A 20,290-nucleotide genomic window follows, 5' to 3' on the forward strand; every position below is an offset into this window, starting at 1 on the left:
TTGTTTGTTCTGATGGATTTTAGAAATTGATATAAATTGTTTACACAAAAAAATATTTGATGTTTATTTCACTCTGTTTATACTATCAATTCAATAACTAATATTTTCATGCTTTTTAACACTGAAAGTTTGGGACTAATAAGTCTATAGAAAAAAAAATTTCATAATGCATAAATGACATTTGAAAAGGGACATAAATAAATTTAAGAATTTATGGAAAAACATTTTGCAAGATGTTAGTGTTTTTAAATCACTGATATGTTATTATAGTTTTGTTACGGTAGCGTGCTGGACAAACGAGACGAGATACAAAACAAACAATATATTTAATATAAATCTTCAAGATGAAACAGGCAGGAACACAGAGAACTGTTTATTTGGTGGAGAACCAAATAAACAGAGTCCATGAGGGAGGGGGCCAAGAGTCCATGAAGTCCAAGTGGCCGACAAGACAGTCCAAGGGGGCGACAACGGTGGGAGGAGCCAGGGAGGACACAGGAGGGACCCGGAGCAGGAGAGGCTGAGCCAGACCCAGAGTGCAGCCGTGATGTCGACCCACAGTGGAGCCGACAGAGGGAGGAGCCATGGTGGAGGAGGAGCTGACAACTCCAGGGGGCCGACCGACAGAGGCGGAGCAGCTGGTAGAGGAGCCCGAGGCGGAGATGGAGAGCCGAAGATCCTGGGCGACACCGAGGATCTGGAGGGCCAAGGCGGAACTGGAGGCCCTGGCGACTGAGGCGAAGGCAGAGATCTGGAGGTCCACGGCGGAGCCGGAGCGACAGAGGATGGAGGCTGTGCCCGCAGGAGGGAGGAGTCCCTAGAAGCCGGTGGGACGGCCTGACGAGGCGCAGCCGGAGGAGCAGAGTCCTGAGGTGATGTTGGGGTGACGACTGACCAGGGCGGAGCCGGAAAGACGATGGAGCCCGGTGGAGCTGGTGGACCGACGGGCGACGATGTAGACGAGGGCGTTGAGAGCCGTGGTGGAGCCGCAGGGTCGGAGAGCCGAGGCAGAGTTCTGGACTCTGAGGCTGGAGGCGGAGCTGAGGGATCCTCCAGCCTGGACGCCGACGGAAACTGGCAGACCCGCGGCGAGCCCACTGCGCAGGTGGTGGGCTGAGGGTGAGCAGAGGGGCTGTCAGGGGACAGCGGTGGCCATAGGCAGAAGAGGGGGGGTTGGTTGGGAAATCCAGACAGGTAGATTTATCATGACAGATAGATAATTCGGTATTGAAGTCTATTAAATCACCAGAATTATCATCCATAGCTTCAGAAAAGAAGTCAATTAAGTCCCCAGAGTTATTGTCCATCTCACCCTCAGTGGTGGTGCAGTGGGCAGGGCTCTCCATTGCCCTCACTTGCTCCACATCCACCGTCACGGATGTAGTGGCCGGCTCTCGCACCTGGTCAGACGTACAGGACTCTGGCTCCGTCGCTTGGGGCTCAGGTTCCTCCTCCGCGGTGGGCTCGGGCTCATTCTCCACTTGTCGGGGTGATGGCGGGCTGCTCTCTGGGTCATGAGTGGGGCTGACGTCCTCCTCGACGATGCCGATAGTCCAAGTAGATTCACAGGACGCCAGCACCCACTCGATGTAATCGGCAATGTCCTCTCGAGGACCCTCCCCGGACACCCGCGCTTTGGTGGCGATGTTCATTCCAGCACGGTAAAACGTGCACAGGCAGCTGTCCGGGTAGTGCGTGAGTGGTATGAGTTACACAAAGTCTCTGGTGTGGTCCTTGAGAGAACGGTTCCCCTGCTCCAGGAGAATGATGAGAACAGCATGGTTATCCATAAGGAAAAAGGAAACAAAAACACTGAAACAAAACGGAAAAATAAAACGCAGAGGAAAACGCCGTGAACGGTTTCGGTCGGTCCTTCTGTTACGGTAGCGTGCTGGACAAACGAGACGGAGACGAGATACAAAACAAACAATATATTTAATATAAATCTTCAAGATGAAACAGGCAGGAACACAGAGAACTTCCACACACATTGTGACAACATCAAGGACCGACAAGAGACTGAAAACAAAGACTGACTTTAAAAGGGTGACTAATCATTGAACACAGGTGAAGGGGATGACGCTAACGAGGACTAAACCAAATATCACAGATCGATGGGGGGAGACAATGGGAAAAACCAAGTACAAAACAGACGTAAATGTGACAAGTTTTTGTTATTATTTCCATTTTTTCAAGATTTTCATTTTAATTTCTACATTTCTACATACAGTTTTTATTCATAGCTTAATTTATAATGTTTAGTGATTGTTTTGTGCTTTTGTAATTTGTTTATTTTAATATTTCTATATCTTTTTCATTTATTTTTACATTTTTTATTTTTACATTATTTTTGATGTTTAATAGCTTAAATTTTAGTAATTGTGTTATGTGCTTTTGTCATTTTTGTTCATTTTATATATATATATATATATATATATATATATATATATATATATATATATATATATAATACATTATTTTTCATTTGGCTTAATTTTTAGTAATTGTGTTATGTGCTTTTTTATTTGTATTAATGTTTTTAATATTTTGAAATAGTTTTCATTAATTACAAAAATACATTATTTTTTATTTAAATTTAATAACATTTTTAGTAATTGTATTATGTGCTTTTGTAATTTTTGTTAATGTTTTTATGTGTCTAAATAGTTTTAATTTTTTTTTTTATTAATTATTTTTACTTTTTGTTTAGTAATTGTGTTATGTGCTTTTGTTATTTATATTTATAAAAAGTCTTCATTTATTCTTTTTAATTTTTCACATATTTTTTGGAAATGTATTTTGTGCTTTTGCCATTTTTTTTAAATGTTTCTAAATAGTTTTAATTTATTTTTAAAAGTTTAATTTTACATTTACATTATAGCTGAGTTTTTATTAATTATTTTATGCTTTTGTAAAAAAAATTGTTTCTATATAGTTTTCATTTATTTTAGTTTAATTGTGTTATGTGCTTTTGTCATTTTTGTTAATTTTTATTTTATTTTATAATTTTTTAAATGACTAAATAGTTTTTAATTATTTTGAAAAAAATTACATTGTTTTTCATTTGGCTTAATTTTTAGTAATTGTGTTATGTGCTTTGTTATTTTTATGAATGTTTTTATTATTTATAAATAGTTTTATTTTATGTTTTAGGTTTATTTCATTTCTAATAATTCAAATGTGTGTTTGTGTATGTGTGCGAGAAGTTGCTGCATTTGTCAAAAAAGCATATCCTAATAATTATGCATAAATGTGTACCCAATAACATCCTCCAGTGGAGGCTTTCAATTAGAAAAGGCAAAGTACAAGTTGTTCAGTTATAGCAGGGGAACTCAATGGGGAACTCTTGAGCTAATTTAATGTCTGAATCATCGTGCTTGAGTCCTTCAACAGCAACCACTTGTGCGGAACAAGTGTAATACGTCTGATTGCTGTGCAACTTCATAATGAAGACACAGAGTTATTAGTTTTTCTTTAACATGCCGTCCGGGACCAAAGTCTGTTGGGAACCGATTTTCAATTACCGAAAGTATCCGATGATGAAAATGGCGACCAGTAGCGAGCTGAAGGACACCGCGTAGCCAACCGTGTACATGATGTGCAGCCGCTCAAAAAAGTCCCTCTGGAAACACAACAACACTTGAGTCAACTAAACATTTACAAAGTCTTGTCTTTTCACTTAATAAACCAGTGGCATTTGAAGCTATATAAGCAGCTTTACGGCTTGCGATAAGACTTTGTGTTTGAAGACACCAACCCAACTACAAAAAGTAACTCTTGAATGATTTCGAAACTCGTCAATAAGACACCACAAACTCTTTAAGCTTGTTTAATTGGACTTACTTTGCCCTTTTCGATGCCTGGAGCCAAGAACCGCAGACAGTCTGAATAATTGACCCAAGTTCTGTTCTCCACCGATACCCACAACCCATTCAAGTCGCACTGACGGTATGCAAATCCTACGAAAACGAAGCAACAGAACAATTTGGCTAGATGGTGTTGTAAAGAAACTGGTGAAATTTGTTGAAAGAAGTTTTGCAAGTACCGTTGTGGTTGAAGTCGTACACGTAGCTGGGACACGGCACTTTGGTGACGGTTCCTGGGGAACCTTGAGGCCAGCAAACCAACCCGTCCCATCCAGGAGAACAGACCTCATCTGTGTACAAAAAGCGTAAAGCACAATCACAGTTTATAGGAAGAAAATGCTATTTCTGCAAAGAGTCTGGGAGTTAAGACTGCTATAACATCTCATTTATCTTATCTAGTATTTTTGTCTTGTTTCTAGTCAATATATCTAAAAATTCTTGAATTAAGATGCATTTACTAGATATGCACACTTATATAAGACATTTAGTCTTGTTTCCAGGGGAAAAAAATGTATTTAAGTGCAGTTTGCTTACAATTAGTAAAATGATCTGCCAGTGGGGTAAGTAAAATACTCTTGTTTTAAGAATATTTTACTTACCCTACTTGTTTCCAGGGGGAAAAACTAAATTAAGTACATTTTGCTTAAAACAAGACTAAATATCTTATGCCATTTTGCTTATCTAGTAAAAGCATCTTAATTTAAGGATTTTTAGATATTCTGACAAGAAACAAGACAAAAATACTAAGTAAGATAAGCCTTTTTTTGCAGTGTATGAATCAGAAACACTCAACAGGACAAGTATATGGCTATTACAAAACAATTGAGTCTTATGACTCAGTTCTTTTTTGTGAATCAGAAACACAATAGGACCAGCGATTCTGAAACAAGTGGGTTCTTTTTAGTGAATTAGAAACAAACAACAGGACTAATACTGTCCCCCGGTTTCATACACAAGGCTTAAGCCTAGTCCCAGACTAAAATGTAAGTCTGTGCTGTTTCAACTGAAAGACTCTTGCACTAATTGATCTTAAAATATATCAATGCTTTTGTTTTGTCTCAAGATGGACACCAGTAATGTTTTTTTCTAAGGCACGTTGAATCAGAAACATATAACAGGACTAGTGTATGGCAATACCGAAACAACTGACTCTTATAAATCAGTTCTTTTTAGAGAATCAGAAACATACAACAGGACCAGTTTACGGCAATTCCGAAACAACTGACCTTTATAAGCGGGTTCTTTTTAATGAATCATAAACATTCCAAAGCAATTGATTCTAATGAGTCAGTTCTTTTTAGTGAATGAGAAACATACAACAGGATAGGGCTGCACGATATTGGGAAAATATGTGATATGGGTGTTGAATATTGCGATAACGATATTTCTTGCGATATTACATTTCCCTAGAGAAATGCTTTAATAATTATTATTGTTATTATTATCTATTTTTTTTAACTTTTATATATGTAATGATCATGCTAAAATAAACAGGTAATAGATCTTCTTCTGTCTTCCGAATTAAATCTAATTCAGGCTAAAAAAAAAAAATTATGTCAAGGAAGTTGCAAAAATTTTGACTTTAAAACACTATGAATGACTTAAAACCTCGGCAGATATTCTGATTTCTGGTTTGCTGTTACCGTAGACCTGCAAACACAAAATGAATTGCTTTCAAACATTACTTTTTATTTACATGTAAGAGCATCTTTTAAACTAAATATTTCCTTGCCTTGCCTGTTTTTTGTTTGCTTGTTTTTTTAAATAAAACATATTATTAAACAATAATTTTATTAAAATTACTATTAAACTTCAAAAAGTTAGGAGCATCAAAAAAATTAGGAGCACCCAATTTCTTTTTAGCAATGCACTGATCTTTATTCTTCATGGCTGATTCCAATTGCCAGGCAAATCAAATGGGCTGTTTCTGAAAGCCTCAGAATCAATTTTTTTTTTAAATTACAGTATAAATAACAAAAAATAGACAATAAATGCAGCCATATTCAAAGTAGACTACTCTTTCAATATTCAAAGTGCAAATAGAGACCACATTTTTTTTAAGTATGACACAGAGTTATAGACAACTTCACAACTTATTATAGCCCACATTCTAATAACAGCCTAGATATTTTATCTAGCCTAATTTGCGTGCATTGGGGAGTCGCTCTCTAAACGTGGGGTATTAAAATTGCTTTTAGATGCGCGTAGCCTACGCGTTTTACTGTTGGTTTCGTTTTAAGGATCGCGCGAAACTTTCGCCAGTGCATAGCATGCACTCTGCAATACAAGAGATTACTTTAACAAACCATTTGAAAGTCGGAGGACACCAACAGGATTTTGGAAAGCCTGTCCCCAGTGGAAAAATACTCCCCTTCAGTGGAACTCGGCCCCTGAGTTATCATCTGATGTGAATGAATGCCGCGTTGTACAGAACCTTTTTACTGTCCACAATCAAAAATTGTCATACCACACACCACTAATTGCAATGCAGTTTATGCAAATCCGGAACAAAGGTTTCAGAAAAAAAACGTCCGGTTCCTAGTTCAGCGGTGCGCATTGTCAGTGACAGGAAGACGGCTAATATCTCAAATCTTCATTAAAGGTAACAATAAAGATTAAGATTAAATGGTTATGTAATGTTGGAGAGAACGGCGAACGCATCAGCTCACAGCAGTCTGTGCAGTAGTTAGGTTAGCGAAAGTTTTGTAAAGAAATGAAACTAGGTCGCACCACAACAATTTCTCGCACTCGCACAAATGCTCCCAAATATAATTTGAGGTTGCGCAGATTAAATTTTGGGAGCATAAATGGTGGCAATTTTGATTCCTGTACAGTTCTTTTTAGGCAAAAGTTCGGCGCTGCTGTCATTTTCTCCCTTCATACTCCTGCCGTATTTATTTTTCATTCTCTGCTCTGAGCCACCAGGTTCACCTGTTCGCCCATTCTAGCCAATAGCATTATAGAACCTACTTGGGAGGCGGGTATAAAGATAGTAAGCCCCCATCTGTTTGGTCAAATGAGGACAACCTATGCATGCAACGCACAAATGTTTGGCACATAAATTAAATGTAAATTATCGCAACTCTCTGCGATACTGATATCGCATATACTAATATCGCGATAACGATAATTTTTAGATATATCGTGCAGCCCTACAACAGGACCAGTGTACAACAATTCCAAACCAATTGACTCTTATGAACCGGTTTGTTTTTAGTCAATCAGAAACATACAACAAGGCAAGTGTTTGACGATTCAGAAATAACTGACTCATATGAGTTGGTTCTTTTCAGTAAATCACAAAAATACAACCAGTGTACAGCGATTCCGAAGACTCTTATGAGTTGATTCTTTTTAGTCAATCATAAACATTCCAAAACAATTGACTCTAATGGGTCGGTTATTTTAGAGAATCAAAAACATACATGGACCCAGTGTATGGTGATTCCAAAGCAACTGATTCTTATGAGTCGGCTCTTTTTAGTGAATCAGAAACATACAACAGGACCAGTGTATGGTGATTCCAAAACAATTGACTCTTTAAGGTGCGTTCACACCGGACGCGAATGAAGCGGCAAGCGCGAGTGATTTACATGTTAAGTCAATGCAAAGACGCGAATAGCCATCCTGCGGCGCGAAACGCGCGAATGAGGCGGCGCGAAACGCGCGAATAGCGCGAATGGCGCGGCGCGCATTGAGCGTTCAAGCGATTGCCGCGCCATTCGCGCGAATCGCGCAAGTTCAAAAATCTGAACTTCGGCGGAATTCCGTGCCGCGGTAACCAATCAGGAGCTTGCTTTAGTAGTGACGGAGGCAGAAATCCGAAACAACAATGGCGGACAAAATCACCGTTGCTGTCTGTGGTTCCTCGGAGCTGTACGATACATCTTTGGACTTTTGTAGAAACAGGAATAAAAGGGATCTTGCTAAGAATAAAGTGAGTGAAGAGGTCGGACAATCTGGTTGGTTTTAAAAAACGCTCTTTACTCAATTTAACCTACATATACATACATATTGAGACTACAAGCAAGCTAAAGCTGGCAAATTGAGCTCATTCACCTATTTTACAACTACTTTCCCGCTGAAGAGTGGCAGAAGCCCCTCCCTTCACGCGAATTCGCGTCTGTTGTGAAGAAAATGTCACGCGCGAATGACGCAAATTTTACCGCGCGAATGGCGCGAGTAAACTCAAATGTTCAAGCGTTCAACTACGCGCGAATAGCGCGTTTTTTCCGCGCAAGTCGCGTCCGGTGTGAACGCACCATAAGAGTTGGTTCTTTCTAGTGAATCATAAACATTCCGAAGCAACTGATTCTTATGAGTCGGTTCTTTTTAGTGAATCAGAAACATTCCGAAGCAACTGATTCTTATGAGTCGGTTCTTTTTAGTGAATCATTAACATTCCGAAGCAACTGATTCTTATGAGTCGGTTCTTTTTGGTGAATCAGAAACATTTTTTTTATTTTTTATTTTTATTAGCCAGTACAACAATCAAACAATTAAGTACAAATGTACAAAAATACATAAAACACACACACACAAAAAAAAGAAGAAAAAAAAAAAAGACAGACTTGTTGCCAGGATAACAAACTAAATACAATTACATCTCAAGGAGACACAAAGGAAGAATATAAAGATACAGTTTTCAATGCTTTCAAATTAACAGAACTTTGGATAGTTTCCATATACTTTTCCAAGTCCACTCTGAACAAGGAGAAAAGAGGTTTAGAACCAGTAAATTTTTGTTTGTGAATGTGAAATTTAGCCAACAGCAAACATAAATTAATGATGTAATATTTCCCTATATTCTCTTTTGAGTACTCAAACAATCCAAAGAAAGCATCTTTAAAGCAAAAAGAAAAGTCACTTACAAAATAAGTTTGAATAAACATAACAAATTCTGACCAAAATTTTTCTGTATAGGTGCATTGCCAAAACAAATGAATGAAGTCTTCTTCAGAGGAATGACAGAAGCAGCAGTTCACTTCAATATCTGACTTATATTTTCTAAGAAAGGCTTTAGTGGGGTGGTGAATCAGAAACATACAACTAGACCAGGGTACAGAGATTCCGAAACAATTGACTCCTATGAGTCGGTTCTTTTTAGTGAATGAGAAACATTCCGAAGCAACTGATTCTTCAGAGCCGGTTCTTTTTAGTGAATCAGAAACGTACAACAGGACCAGTGTACAGAGATTCCGAAACAATTGACTCTTAAGAGTTGGTTCTTTCTAGTGAATCATAAGCATTCCGAAGCAACTGATTCTTATGAGTCGGTTCTTTTTAGTGAATCTTAAACATTGCAAAGCAATTGATTCTTATGAGTCGGTTCTTTTTAGTGAATCAGAAACATACAACAAGGCAAGTGTTTGACGAATCAGAAATAATTGACTCATATGAGTCGGTTCTTTTTAGTGAATCATAAGCATTCCGAAGCAACTGATTCTTATGAGTCGGTTCTTTTTAGTGAATCTTAAACATTGCAAAGCAATTGATTCTTATGAGTCGGTTCTTTTTAGTGAATCAGAAACATACAACAAGGCAAGTGTTTGACGATTCAGAAATAATTGACTCATATGAGTCGGTTCTTTTTAGTGAATCATAAGCATTCCGAAGCAACTGATTCTTATGAGTCGGTTCTTTTTAGTGAATCATAAACATTGCAAAGCAATTGATTCTTATGAGTCGGTTCTTTTTAGTGAATCAGAAACATACAACAGGACCAGTGTATGGTGAATCCAGAACAAATGACTCTTAAGAGTTGGTTCTTTCTAGTGAATCATAAACATTCAGAAGCAATTGATTCTTATGAGTCGGTTCTTTTTAGTGAATCAGAAACATACAACAGGACCAGTGTATGGTGAATCCAGAACAAATGACTCTTAAGAATTGGTTCTTTTTAGTGAATCATTAACATTCCGAAGCAACTGATTCTTATGAGTCGGTTCTTTTTGGTGAATCAGAAACATACAACTAGACCAGGGTACAGAGATTCCGAAACAATTGACTCCTATGAGTCGGTTCTTTTTAGTGAATCATAAACATTCCAAAGCAACTTATTCTTATGAGCCGGTTCTTTTTAGTGAATGAGAAACATTCCGAAGCAACTGATTCTTATGAGCCGGTTCTTTTTAGTGAATCAGAAACATACAACAGGACCAGTGTACAGAGATTCCGAAACAATTGACTCTTAAGAGTTGGTTCTTTCTAGTGAATCATAAGCATTCCGAAGCAACTGATTCTTATGAGTCGGTTCTTTTTAGTGAATCTTAAACATTGCAAAGCAATTGATTCTTATGAGTCGGTTCTTTTTAGTGAATCAGAAACATACAACAAGGCAAGTGTTTGACGATTCAGAAATAATTGACTCATATGAGTCGGTTCTTTTTAGTGAATCATAAGCATTCCGAAGCAACTGATTCTTATGAGTCGGTTCTTTTTAGTGAATCTTAAACATTGCAAAGCAATTGATTCTTATGAGTCGGTTCTTTTTAGTGAATCAGAAACATACAACAAGGCAAGTGTTTGACGATTCAGAAATAATTGACTCATATGAGTCGGTTCTTTTTAGTGAATCATAAATATTCCGAAGCAATTGATTCTTATGAGCCGGTTCTTTTTAGTGAATCAGAAACATACAACAGGACCAGTGTATGGTGAATCCAAAACAAATGACTCTTAAGAGTTGGTTCTTTTTAGTAAATCAGAAACATACAACAGGACCAGTGTATGGTGAATCCAGAACAACTGACTCATATGAGTTGGTTCTTTTTAGTGAATCATAAATATTCCGAAGCAGTTGATTCTTATGAGCCGGTTCTTTTTAGTAAATCAGAAACATACAACAGGACCAGTGTATGGTGAATCCAAAACAAATGACTCTTAAGAGTTGGTTCTTTTTAGTGAATCAGAAACATATAACAGGGCTAGTGTATGGTGAATCCAAAACAAATGACTCTTAAGAGTTGGTTCTTTTTAGTGAATCAGAAACATATAACAGGGCTAGTGTATGGTGAATCCAAAACAAATGACTCTTAAGAGTTGGTTCTTTTTAGTGAATCAGAAACATACAACAGGACCAGTGTATGGTAAATCCAGAACAAATGACTCTTAAGAGTTGGTTCTTTTTAGTGAATCAGAAACATATAACAGGGCTAGTGTATGGTGAATCCAAAACAAATGACTCTTAAGAGTCGGTTCTTTTTAGTGAATCAGAAACATACAACAGGACCAGTGTATGGTGAATCCAGAACAAATGACTCTTAAGAGTTGGTTCTTTTTAGTGAATCAGAAACATACAACAGGACCAGTGTATGGTGAATCCAGAACAACTGACTCATATGAGTTGGTTCTTTTTAGTGAATCATAAATATTCCGAAGCAATTGATTCTCATGAGGCGGTTCTTTTTAGTGAATCATAAATATTCCGAAGCAATTGATTCTCATGAGTCGGTTCTTTTTAGTGAATCATAAATATTCCGAAGCAATTGATTCTCATGAGGCGGTTCTTTTTAGTGAATCAGAAACATACAACACGACCAGTGTACGGCGATTCCGAAACAACTGACTTTTATAGGTGGGTTATTTTTAGTGAATCTAAAACATTCTGAAGCAACTGATTCTTATGAGTCAGTTCTTTTTAGTGATTCAGAAACAAACAACAGAACTAATATACTAAGCAATTGATTTGGTTCTTTTTAGTGAATCAGAAACATATAACAGGGCTAGTGTATGGTGTTTCCAAAACAATTGACACATATGAGTCGGTTCTTTTTAGTGAATCAGAAACATACAACAGGACCAGTGCACTGCGGTTCCAGAACAACTGACTCATATGAGTTGGTTCTTTTTAGTGAATCATAAATATTGCGAAGCAATTGATTCTTATGAGCCGGTTCTTTTTAGTGAATCAGAAACATACAACAGGACCAGTGTATGGTGAATCCAAAACAAATGACTCTTAAGAATCAGTTCTTTTTAGTGAATCAGAAACATACAACAGGACCAGTGTATGGTGAATCCAAAACAAATGACTCTTAAGAGTCGGTTCTTTTTAGTGAATCAGAAACATACAACAGGACCAGTGTATGGTGAATCCAGAACAACTGACTCATATGAGTTGGTTCTTTTTAGTGAATCATAAATATTCCGAAGCAATTGATTCTTATGAGTCGGTTCTTTTTAGTGAATCAGAAACATACAACAGGACCAGTGTATGGTGAATCCAAAACAAATGACTCTTAAGAATCGGTTCTTTTTAGTGAATCAGAAACATACAACAGGACCAGTGTATGGTGAATCCAGAACAAATGACTCTTAAGAGTCAGTTCTTTTTAGTGAATCAGAAACATACAACAGGACTAGTGTATGGTGAATCCAGAACAAATGACTCATATGAGTTGGTTCTTTTCAGTGAATCATAAATATTCCGAAGCAATTGATTCTTATGAGTCGGTTCTTTTTAGTGAATCAGAAACATACAACAGGACCAGTGTATGGTGAATCCAAAACAAATGACTCTTAAGAATCGGTTCTTTTTAGTGAATCAGAAACATACAACAGGACCAGTGTATGGTGAATCCAGAACAAATGACTCTTAAGAGTTGGTTCTTTTTAGTGAATCATAAATATTCCGAAGCAATTGATTCTTATGGGTTGGTTCTTTTTAGTGAATCAGAAACATACAACAGGACCAGTGTATGGTGATTCCAGAACAAATGACTCTTAAGAGTCGGTTCTTTTTAGTGAATCAGAAACATACAACAGGACCAGTGTATGGTGAATCCAGAACAAATGACTCTTAAGAGTCAGTTCTTTTTAGTGAATCAGAAACATACAACAGGACTAGTGTATGGTGAATCCAGAACAAATGACTCATATGAGTTGGTTCTTTTCAGTGAATCATAAATATTCCGAAGCAATTGATTCTTATGAGTCGGTTCTTTTTAGTGAATCAGAAACATACAACAGGACCAGTGTATGGTGAATCCAAAACAAATGACTCTTAAGAATCGGTTCTTTTTAGTGAATCAGAAACATACAACAGGACCAGTGTATGGTGAATCCAGAACAAATGACTCTTAAGAGTCGGTTCTTTTTAGTGAATCAGAAACATACAACAGGACCAGTGTATGGTGAATCCAGAACAAATGACTCTTAAGAGTTGGTTCTTTTTAGTGAATCATAAATATTCCGAAGCAATTGATTCTTATGGGTTGGTTCTTTTTAGTGAATCAGAAACATACAACAGGACCAGTGTATGGTGAATCCAAAACAAATGACTCTTAAGAGTCGGTTCTTTTTAGTGAATCAGAAACATACAACAGGACCAGTGTATGGTGAATCCAAAACAAATGACTCTTAAGAGTCGGTTCTTTTTAGTGAATCAGAAACATACAACAGGACCAGTGTATGGTGAATCCAGAACAAATGACTCTTAAGAGTTGGTTCTTTCTAGTGAATCATTAACATTTCGAAGCAATTGACTCTAATGGGTCAGTTTTTTTTTAGTGAATCAAAAACATACAACAGGACCAGTGTACAACAATTACCAAGCAATTGACTCTTATGAGCTGGTTCTTTTTAGTGAATCAAAAACATCGGGACTGGTGTACTGTAAGGCGATTCTGAAACAAATTGACCGGCTCTTTTTAGTGCAGATTCCAACTGATTACTGATTCTAAAATAAGAGACAGTTCTTATAAGTTAAAAAAAGTACAGTAACATATGAAATCGTAAGTAGTATCACGAACGGCAGAAATGAATTCTGCATGTGTTTCATTGCTGGTCCATTGCTCGCTCAAAACTGAACCTAATTAAAACTCTTGAGAGTCCCTCGGGGAATGTCTAATGTAATTATAGTTTCTTTAGTTACAGACGGTAACAGGGTCATCTTAAGTGAGACTTGACATCTCACGTTCTCAGACGTTATAATTGGGACAACAATGCTTTCATCGGAGCATAAAAGCTCTATTTGCCTCAGCAATTTTCACACATTTTCCAACATGACAACTAACTAAGCTCCACAACAAAAGCTGCATTATTAATCAAATAAGCTGTGCTACTCTGTCTTCGAAAACAGAATGATTTCTATAAAATGAAGAAGAATATTAATTACAGTCTTGCAAAGGGAACATGATGTATTATGAAAAGAATATCCTCAAACATGTGCGGTTCGTCATTGATTCGACACCGTTGTATGTCTTCGTTTTAAGTGCAAGTTTTCAGTCAAACATTGATCCAACCCCCGCAGATCAGTGTGGGAAAAGGGCAGAGTCTCTGTATGGAGGCACCAACCAGTCAATTCCTTAAAGAGAGAAGAGAAGGTTTGCCGCGCTATAAGAGCATGATGCTATTCAGAAACTTTATTCAGAGAGAATGAATCAGCAAAGCTCAATTCAACCTGGTGCTTTGCTTATGACAGTTGAAAGAAAGAGCATCAACAAACTTTGTGCAGTTTATCTATTTGTAGATTCCAATAGCCATCGGGTTGAGATGTCATATGCACCATGTCGTCTTTCACACGTGGACATTTAATGATTTTTTTTAAGCTCCTGACTTGAGAAACCATTTTCAAAGTGATGGAGAATATTTTCTTTTTTAGATATGTGCATATGGGGTAAACTGGGTCGCTTTTTGCCTTTGAGATTACTGGAAAAAATGTCAGCCCTATATAGGCCTATAATGCAAACAGAACAGTAATATCAGAGCCCACACATAATAAATAACATTATCATGAATATTCTGAGAATGTTCATAGAGTTGCCATGGCAAATGCATCTCAGCGAGAGCGTTCGACAACCTAATGCAAATGACAATGGCTACACTCTAATTAACTCTAATAACCAATATTAGCAAATGTTGTCAAACAAAGGAGACTTTTGTATAGCCTTCATGTTTACCGTGCCTTTGAATAGCAGCACAAATGTCCAAATGAAAAGAAAATGACTGCAAACACAAACCTTTCATAAAAGCAATTTTATAGTTGGAGATGTGATTTAATAATGTATAATATCTGGTGCTTCGTAATTGAGTTAGGAAATAAAGTGGTGTACAATTGGCGTGTTCTTATGAAAGATATATGCAGTTTATGTGACACTTAAATCAGGTCCTTGAATATAATTAGCCTAGCAGTGTTTCAAGTGTGCTTATCCATCTTATTTTTTGATGTAAGAGTGGGTTCGAATGTTTGGCGCTTCCATATTATTTCAATTCAATGTGTTAATTTTGTTTTTTCAAAACATTTTGACTTTATTGTCATAATTTCGACTTCATTCTCAAAATGTCGACTTTATTCTCGAAATATTTCGCCTTTCTCTCGTAATTTTGACTTTATTTTTGAAATTACGACTATTCACAAAACTTTTCGACTTTTTCTAAACATTTAAAATTTATTCTTGGAATTTAGACTTTATTCTCGAAATATTTCAACTTTATTGTAGAAATTTTGACTTTATTCTCAAAGTATTTCAAATTTATTCTCGTAATTTCACCTCTATTCTCAAAACATTTTGACTTTTTGAAACATTTTGTGAATAAAGTAGTAATTTCAAAAATAAAGTCAAAATTATGAGAATAAAGTCAAAATGTTATGAAAATAAAGATAAAATTACGAGAATAAAGTTGAAGTACTTCAAGAATAAAGTCAAAATTTCTACAAAAAAAGTTTAAATAACGAGAATAAAGTTGAAATATTTTGAGAATAAAGTTGAAATTTCAAGAATAAAGTCGTAATGTTTCATGAACAGTCATAAGTAAATAGTCAAGTCATAATTTCAAAAATAAAGTAAAATTACGAGAGTAAAGATGAAATGTTTCAAAAATAAAGTCGAAATTTCGAGAATAAAGTTGGAATTATGAGAATAAAGTCAAATTGTTTTGAGAATAAAGTTGAAATGAGATTAAAGTCAAAATATTTCAAGAATAAAGTCGTAATCATGAGAATAAAGTCGAAATGTCTTGAGAATAAAGTCAAAATTACGTAAATAAAGTCTAAATGTTTCGAGACTAAAGTCGAAATTTTGAGAATAAAAGGTGAAATTGAGAATAAAGTCGAAATGTTTCAAAAAAAGTCTAAATATTTTGAGAATAAAGTCGAAATTACAAGAATAAAGTCAAAATGTTTTGAGAATAAAGTTGAAATATTTTGACTTTATTCTTGAAATATTTTGACTTTACTCTCATAATTTTGACTTTATTCTCAAAATATTTTGACATTATTCTTGTAATATTTTGAATTTATTCTGATAATTTCAACTTTATTCTCATATTGCGATCTCATAATCTTCTATTTTTTTTTCTTTTTCAATGTGGCACTAAAACACACAAGTCATAAAATTGATTAATTCATGAACGAACAAGTGTCTATTTAGTCAGTAAGTCATTCTTTTAACCGATTCACGCAAAAGCACGATAACATCCAGGAATGAACATACGTCTTGTGGTTGAGTCAATGAATCATTCAAAGAAATGATGAGAAATGATTCATTCAGAAACACAATTCAAAACAAATAAGGTTAAAATTCTTAGTCCATGCAGCAATGGAAACGTCACTTCCTTCATTTATTAAATTACACACAAAGATGAAAGTAATATTTTCGTGATACTAAACGCTACTGCCTTCTATGCAGATCAAAAATTTGTTGAATTTTATTAAATGGACGGCTTCTGCAGCTCATAATGTATGGAAGCCTGTTTCCACAACTGAATAAAGAAAAAGGTTATTGCGGCTTTTTATCTCACAATTCTTTTCTCAGAATTGCGTGATACAAACTTGCAACTCTGACTTAATTTCTCAGAATTGCGAGTTTATGTCTCGAAATTCTGAGTTTGTAACTCGCAATTGCAAGTTTATATCACACAGTTCTGAGGGAAAAAAGTCAGAATTGCATGTTTATATCTCACAATTCTGACTTTATATCTCACAATTGAAAGTTTATATCACACAATTCTGACTTCATTTATCAGAAATGCAAGTTTGTATCTCACAATTATGAGAAAAATTCAGAATTGAGAGTTTGTATCACGCAATTCTGAGAAAAAAGGTCAAACTTGTAATTGCGAGAAGAAAAAGCAGCTGACAATTCTTGTTTACTGAACAACAGTTTAACTTTTGGATCGCACATAAGAAAGACGTTAAAAGATAATTGGAATACGTTTACAAGAAAATACCTCTCAGTTTTTCTACTTCAACATTTGACATTTAATTCAATGTGTTACTTGACATTTCTTTGTGAAATTCCTAGCAATTTATGAGTGAACGTTATTTCAAAGTACATCTTACACCACATTTTTAAAGGCTAGCATTGTGGTGTTTTTCAGAGAAGCAAACACTCTTTAAATTTTCTTCTGAAAATCCTCTCTGAAACACATTGACATCAATGTATTTACACCATTTGTCCTTGTTAGAGTTGAAAATATTCATCTGTGTTGGATAAGACACCAGCATGTGTCAGATTATTAGCTGAAAAGAAGATTTTGTTGGATAAACTGCAGGATATAACAAGATTTGAGCTCGGAACATGCATAACCCTGCACAGCTGAATGGAAGTGTCTCAATTCACAGAAGTGTTCAGCGATTATTTTTTAATAGGTGTGAGGAGCCATCACTGTGATGATTCACATGTGCTTGAATCATCTTCGACTTCTTAAATCACATCTTCCTCAGCATCCTAACTCAGAATTACGCAGGTAACCAGGAATCTTTCGCAATCTTAACTTTGTATGCCTGGTCACACAATCAGTGAACACATGAATAACGCTAGGACCAACAATATAAAATGAAGAAAAAGGGAAAAAAAGGAAAACTGAAAGAAAAACAAGGAATGTGCGTCAGCTTCTGTAAACAGCAGGGTGACTCACTACACCATTAATCTGTGACATCACAAACTCCCTTCAGAGTCCAAAAGGACTGGATTGGATGTGCATGAGTGGAGTATTTTTGTTGTGGCACATCCGAAAGCAATCGCACTTTAAAAGTTTCAGTACATTTGCATGCTTTATTATTGGAGAAGGTTTCAGAAGAATATCCTATCCCAGTCTTTCTTCTTCTTTAACATGGCATGTTTAATTCAATGTGTCGCTTCTTTGTAATCTAGCAATTTCTGTGTGAAAAATGTTTCAAAGTAAACCCTACACCAAGGTATTCTTGCTCACTGATAATGATGCATGAAGAATCCTGAGGGATTCAAACCCACAACCTTTTGGTTACCAGTCCAGCTTGCATTTATACTGGAAAACTGTCACTTTATGTCATTTACTGTAAAAATCAATCAAATCAGATCAAACAGAATAGTGCCCGCAGGCGTTGTTATAATTAAACGAGGCCAGCTTGAAAAGCGACAAATCCATCACAGCTGAGATCAATATCATTGCATCTGCATCAAATTAAATGCAAAGCAGACACACTTTCACTAGTGCCATCATTTGGACTCCACTCTATATGCTGAGAAGCTTATATGAGTGGGCAGATAGACATTATGATGACTGTAAGGTTATTCAGTGTCTAAATAAAGCCCATGAAGCACAGAGACAAAAGACACTTGGACAGGAGCAAGAGACTTTCAAGCTCACATGAACCAGCCAAAGATCTGAGATCCTTCGGCTTGGATCTTGGATCTTTCTGGTGGCAGATTTTGACAGATGAGTCCTCTAAGCAGATTCTAATGTCACATTCTGCTCCACGGATTATGCGTCAGATGTGAATTCACTTGTAAAAAGCTTTTAAACTAATGAACAAATGAACTAATGACATAATTGCGTTTTAGTGTGAGTCACTTTCATCTTGATCCCCCCCCGTATTTCTATCGGTTATGCAAATGATCTATCCTCTCGGCTCCCACTGAGCGTCACATTAGAGGGAAAAAGGTTTAAGAGGACCAAACAAAATCCCCAGGTAAGGTCTTACCGGCAGGGTTGTGTTCGGAGATGTTCTGAAGGCACTGCAGTTTGATGTCGTACAGCAGGAGAACTTGTTCCTGAGCTGTTAAGCCCACTTCAGGGTCCACATGCTACCCAGAGACAAAAAAAACGAGACATTGAATGTCTGACAATTTGACTTGAGTATTTTAGATTTGATTGGAAACTATTCAATCAGATGATTTGGAGGTGTCATGGCGTTCTAAAGCCACCAGCAGACCTTCAATTTTCATTATTAATTGGAAAAACATCATGAAGAGCTTTAAAAGCTTGCAAGATGTAAATGTTGTTGGAACACTGGTCAGTTAGAATCACTATTTTAGGCTACACAAACAATTTGGTGTAGACTAAAATAGTGATTCTTAGCTATTTATCACATTATGTTAATAAAGTTAATAGCATTAAGTTAATAAATTAAGCTAATAAAAGCTTTAGCCAAATTGCCTTCACTAAGAAGGTGACCATGTACAGCAAAAGTACGTGTTTGAACGCTTTCTGTTAGAATCATTATTTTTCGCTACACAAAACAGGCTAGATTATTAACAAACGCTGAGCGCCAACATTCGCTGAGGAGACTAGCAACAGTTCCGTTAGGATTTGAACAAAATGTAGCCCAGCTAATTAACTACTGCAATTGGCTTATTTTATACATCAAAGATATAACACAAAACCAATAATGTTTTGTTTAGGATATTTTGACGACTAAATGACAGTTCAAAGGGCGCCATCAGACAGTTTGAATTGCATGAGGCAAACCTTAAAAGATTACGAGGCGGGAAATTCTTGACAGTTGCCCTTCTTAAAGACTTAAAGCCACCAGCAGACCTTTAAGTTTCATTATTAATTGGAAAAACATCATGAAGAGCATCGGGAGATATTTGCTTGAGGTAACAACAGAAATCTTTTGTCGTTTGTCTAACAAACTACATTAAATCCAACAATTCTGCCCTTAGATTTGGCAGTGTACCAAATATCTCTGCAATGTTGCATACAATTATGTCATATTTCCACAACATCTGAGTTTACATATAGACTATGACCTTACAATGTTAGTCAGGTAACCTTAACATGGTCAATGAGGTAAAATCTAAATGAAATGTTATTTAAAATGATGTTAGGTTACGTCGTTTAAAGTGATTTAATGGTTAAATAAGATAAACATTTTCTGTTTTCAGTTTTCACAATGAACCTGACAGGAAGGTAAACATTTACATCTGTCAAAGTTTTTAAGTCAAACGATAAAATAATGAATGTCTTGCGCTTCAGATTTAAACACAATCATGACGGTGAGGTGAATTGGGGATGAAAAAATGCCACAAATTGTTTGTTTGTCTTACCTGAGCCTCGACTGAAGTGCAAGCCAAAACTTGGACAAATATCCACAGAACTATAATCCACATTTTGAACGGCTTCACAGCTTTTAAAATACTTATAAATGAAAACAGACTGTATTTGCTCAGATGATGTGTTTTCTCAGCGCGTAAAGCTCAATGTGTGCCGTTCCTGCA

The 20,290-nt window shown here is 36.3% G+C and overlaps 1 protein-coding gene across 1 annotated transcript in view; it reads right to left on the reverse strand.

Moving 5' to 3' along the window:
- pth2rb (parathyroid hormone 2 receptor b) overlaps positions 1–20,290 on the reverse strand; it is a 55,446-nt gene extending 35,156 nt beyond the window's left edge. The window contains exons 1-5 of the mRNA XM_073844605.1: positions 20,120–20,290; positions 18,772–18,874; positions 4,046–4,156; positions 3,844–3,959; positions 3,525–3,622 (exon numbers count right to left, since the gene is read on the reverse strand). Coding sequence (XP_073700706.1) covers positions 3,525–3,622; positions 3,844–3,959; positions 4,046–4,156; positions 18,772–18,874; positions 20,120–20,182 — 491 coding nt within the window. The 5' untranslated portion in view covers positions 20,183–20,290. The remainder of the gene's footprint in view (positions 1–3,524; positions 3,623–3,843; positions 3,960–4,045; positions 4,157–18,771; positions 18,875–20,119) is intronic.

Source organism: Garra rufa, chromosome 7 (genome assembly GCF_049309525.1).
Source record: "Garra rufa chromosome 7, GarRuf1.0, whole genome shotgun sequence".
Classification (NCBI taxonomy): Eukaryota; Metazoa; Chordata; class Actinopteri; order Cypriniformes; family Cyprinidae; genus Garra; species Garra rufa.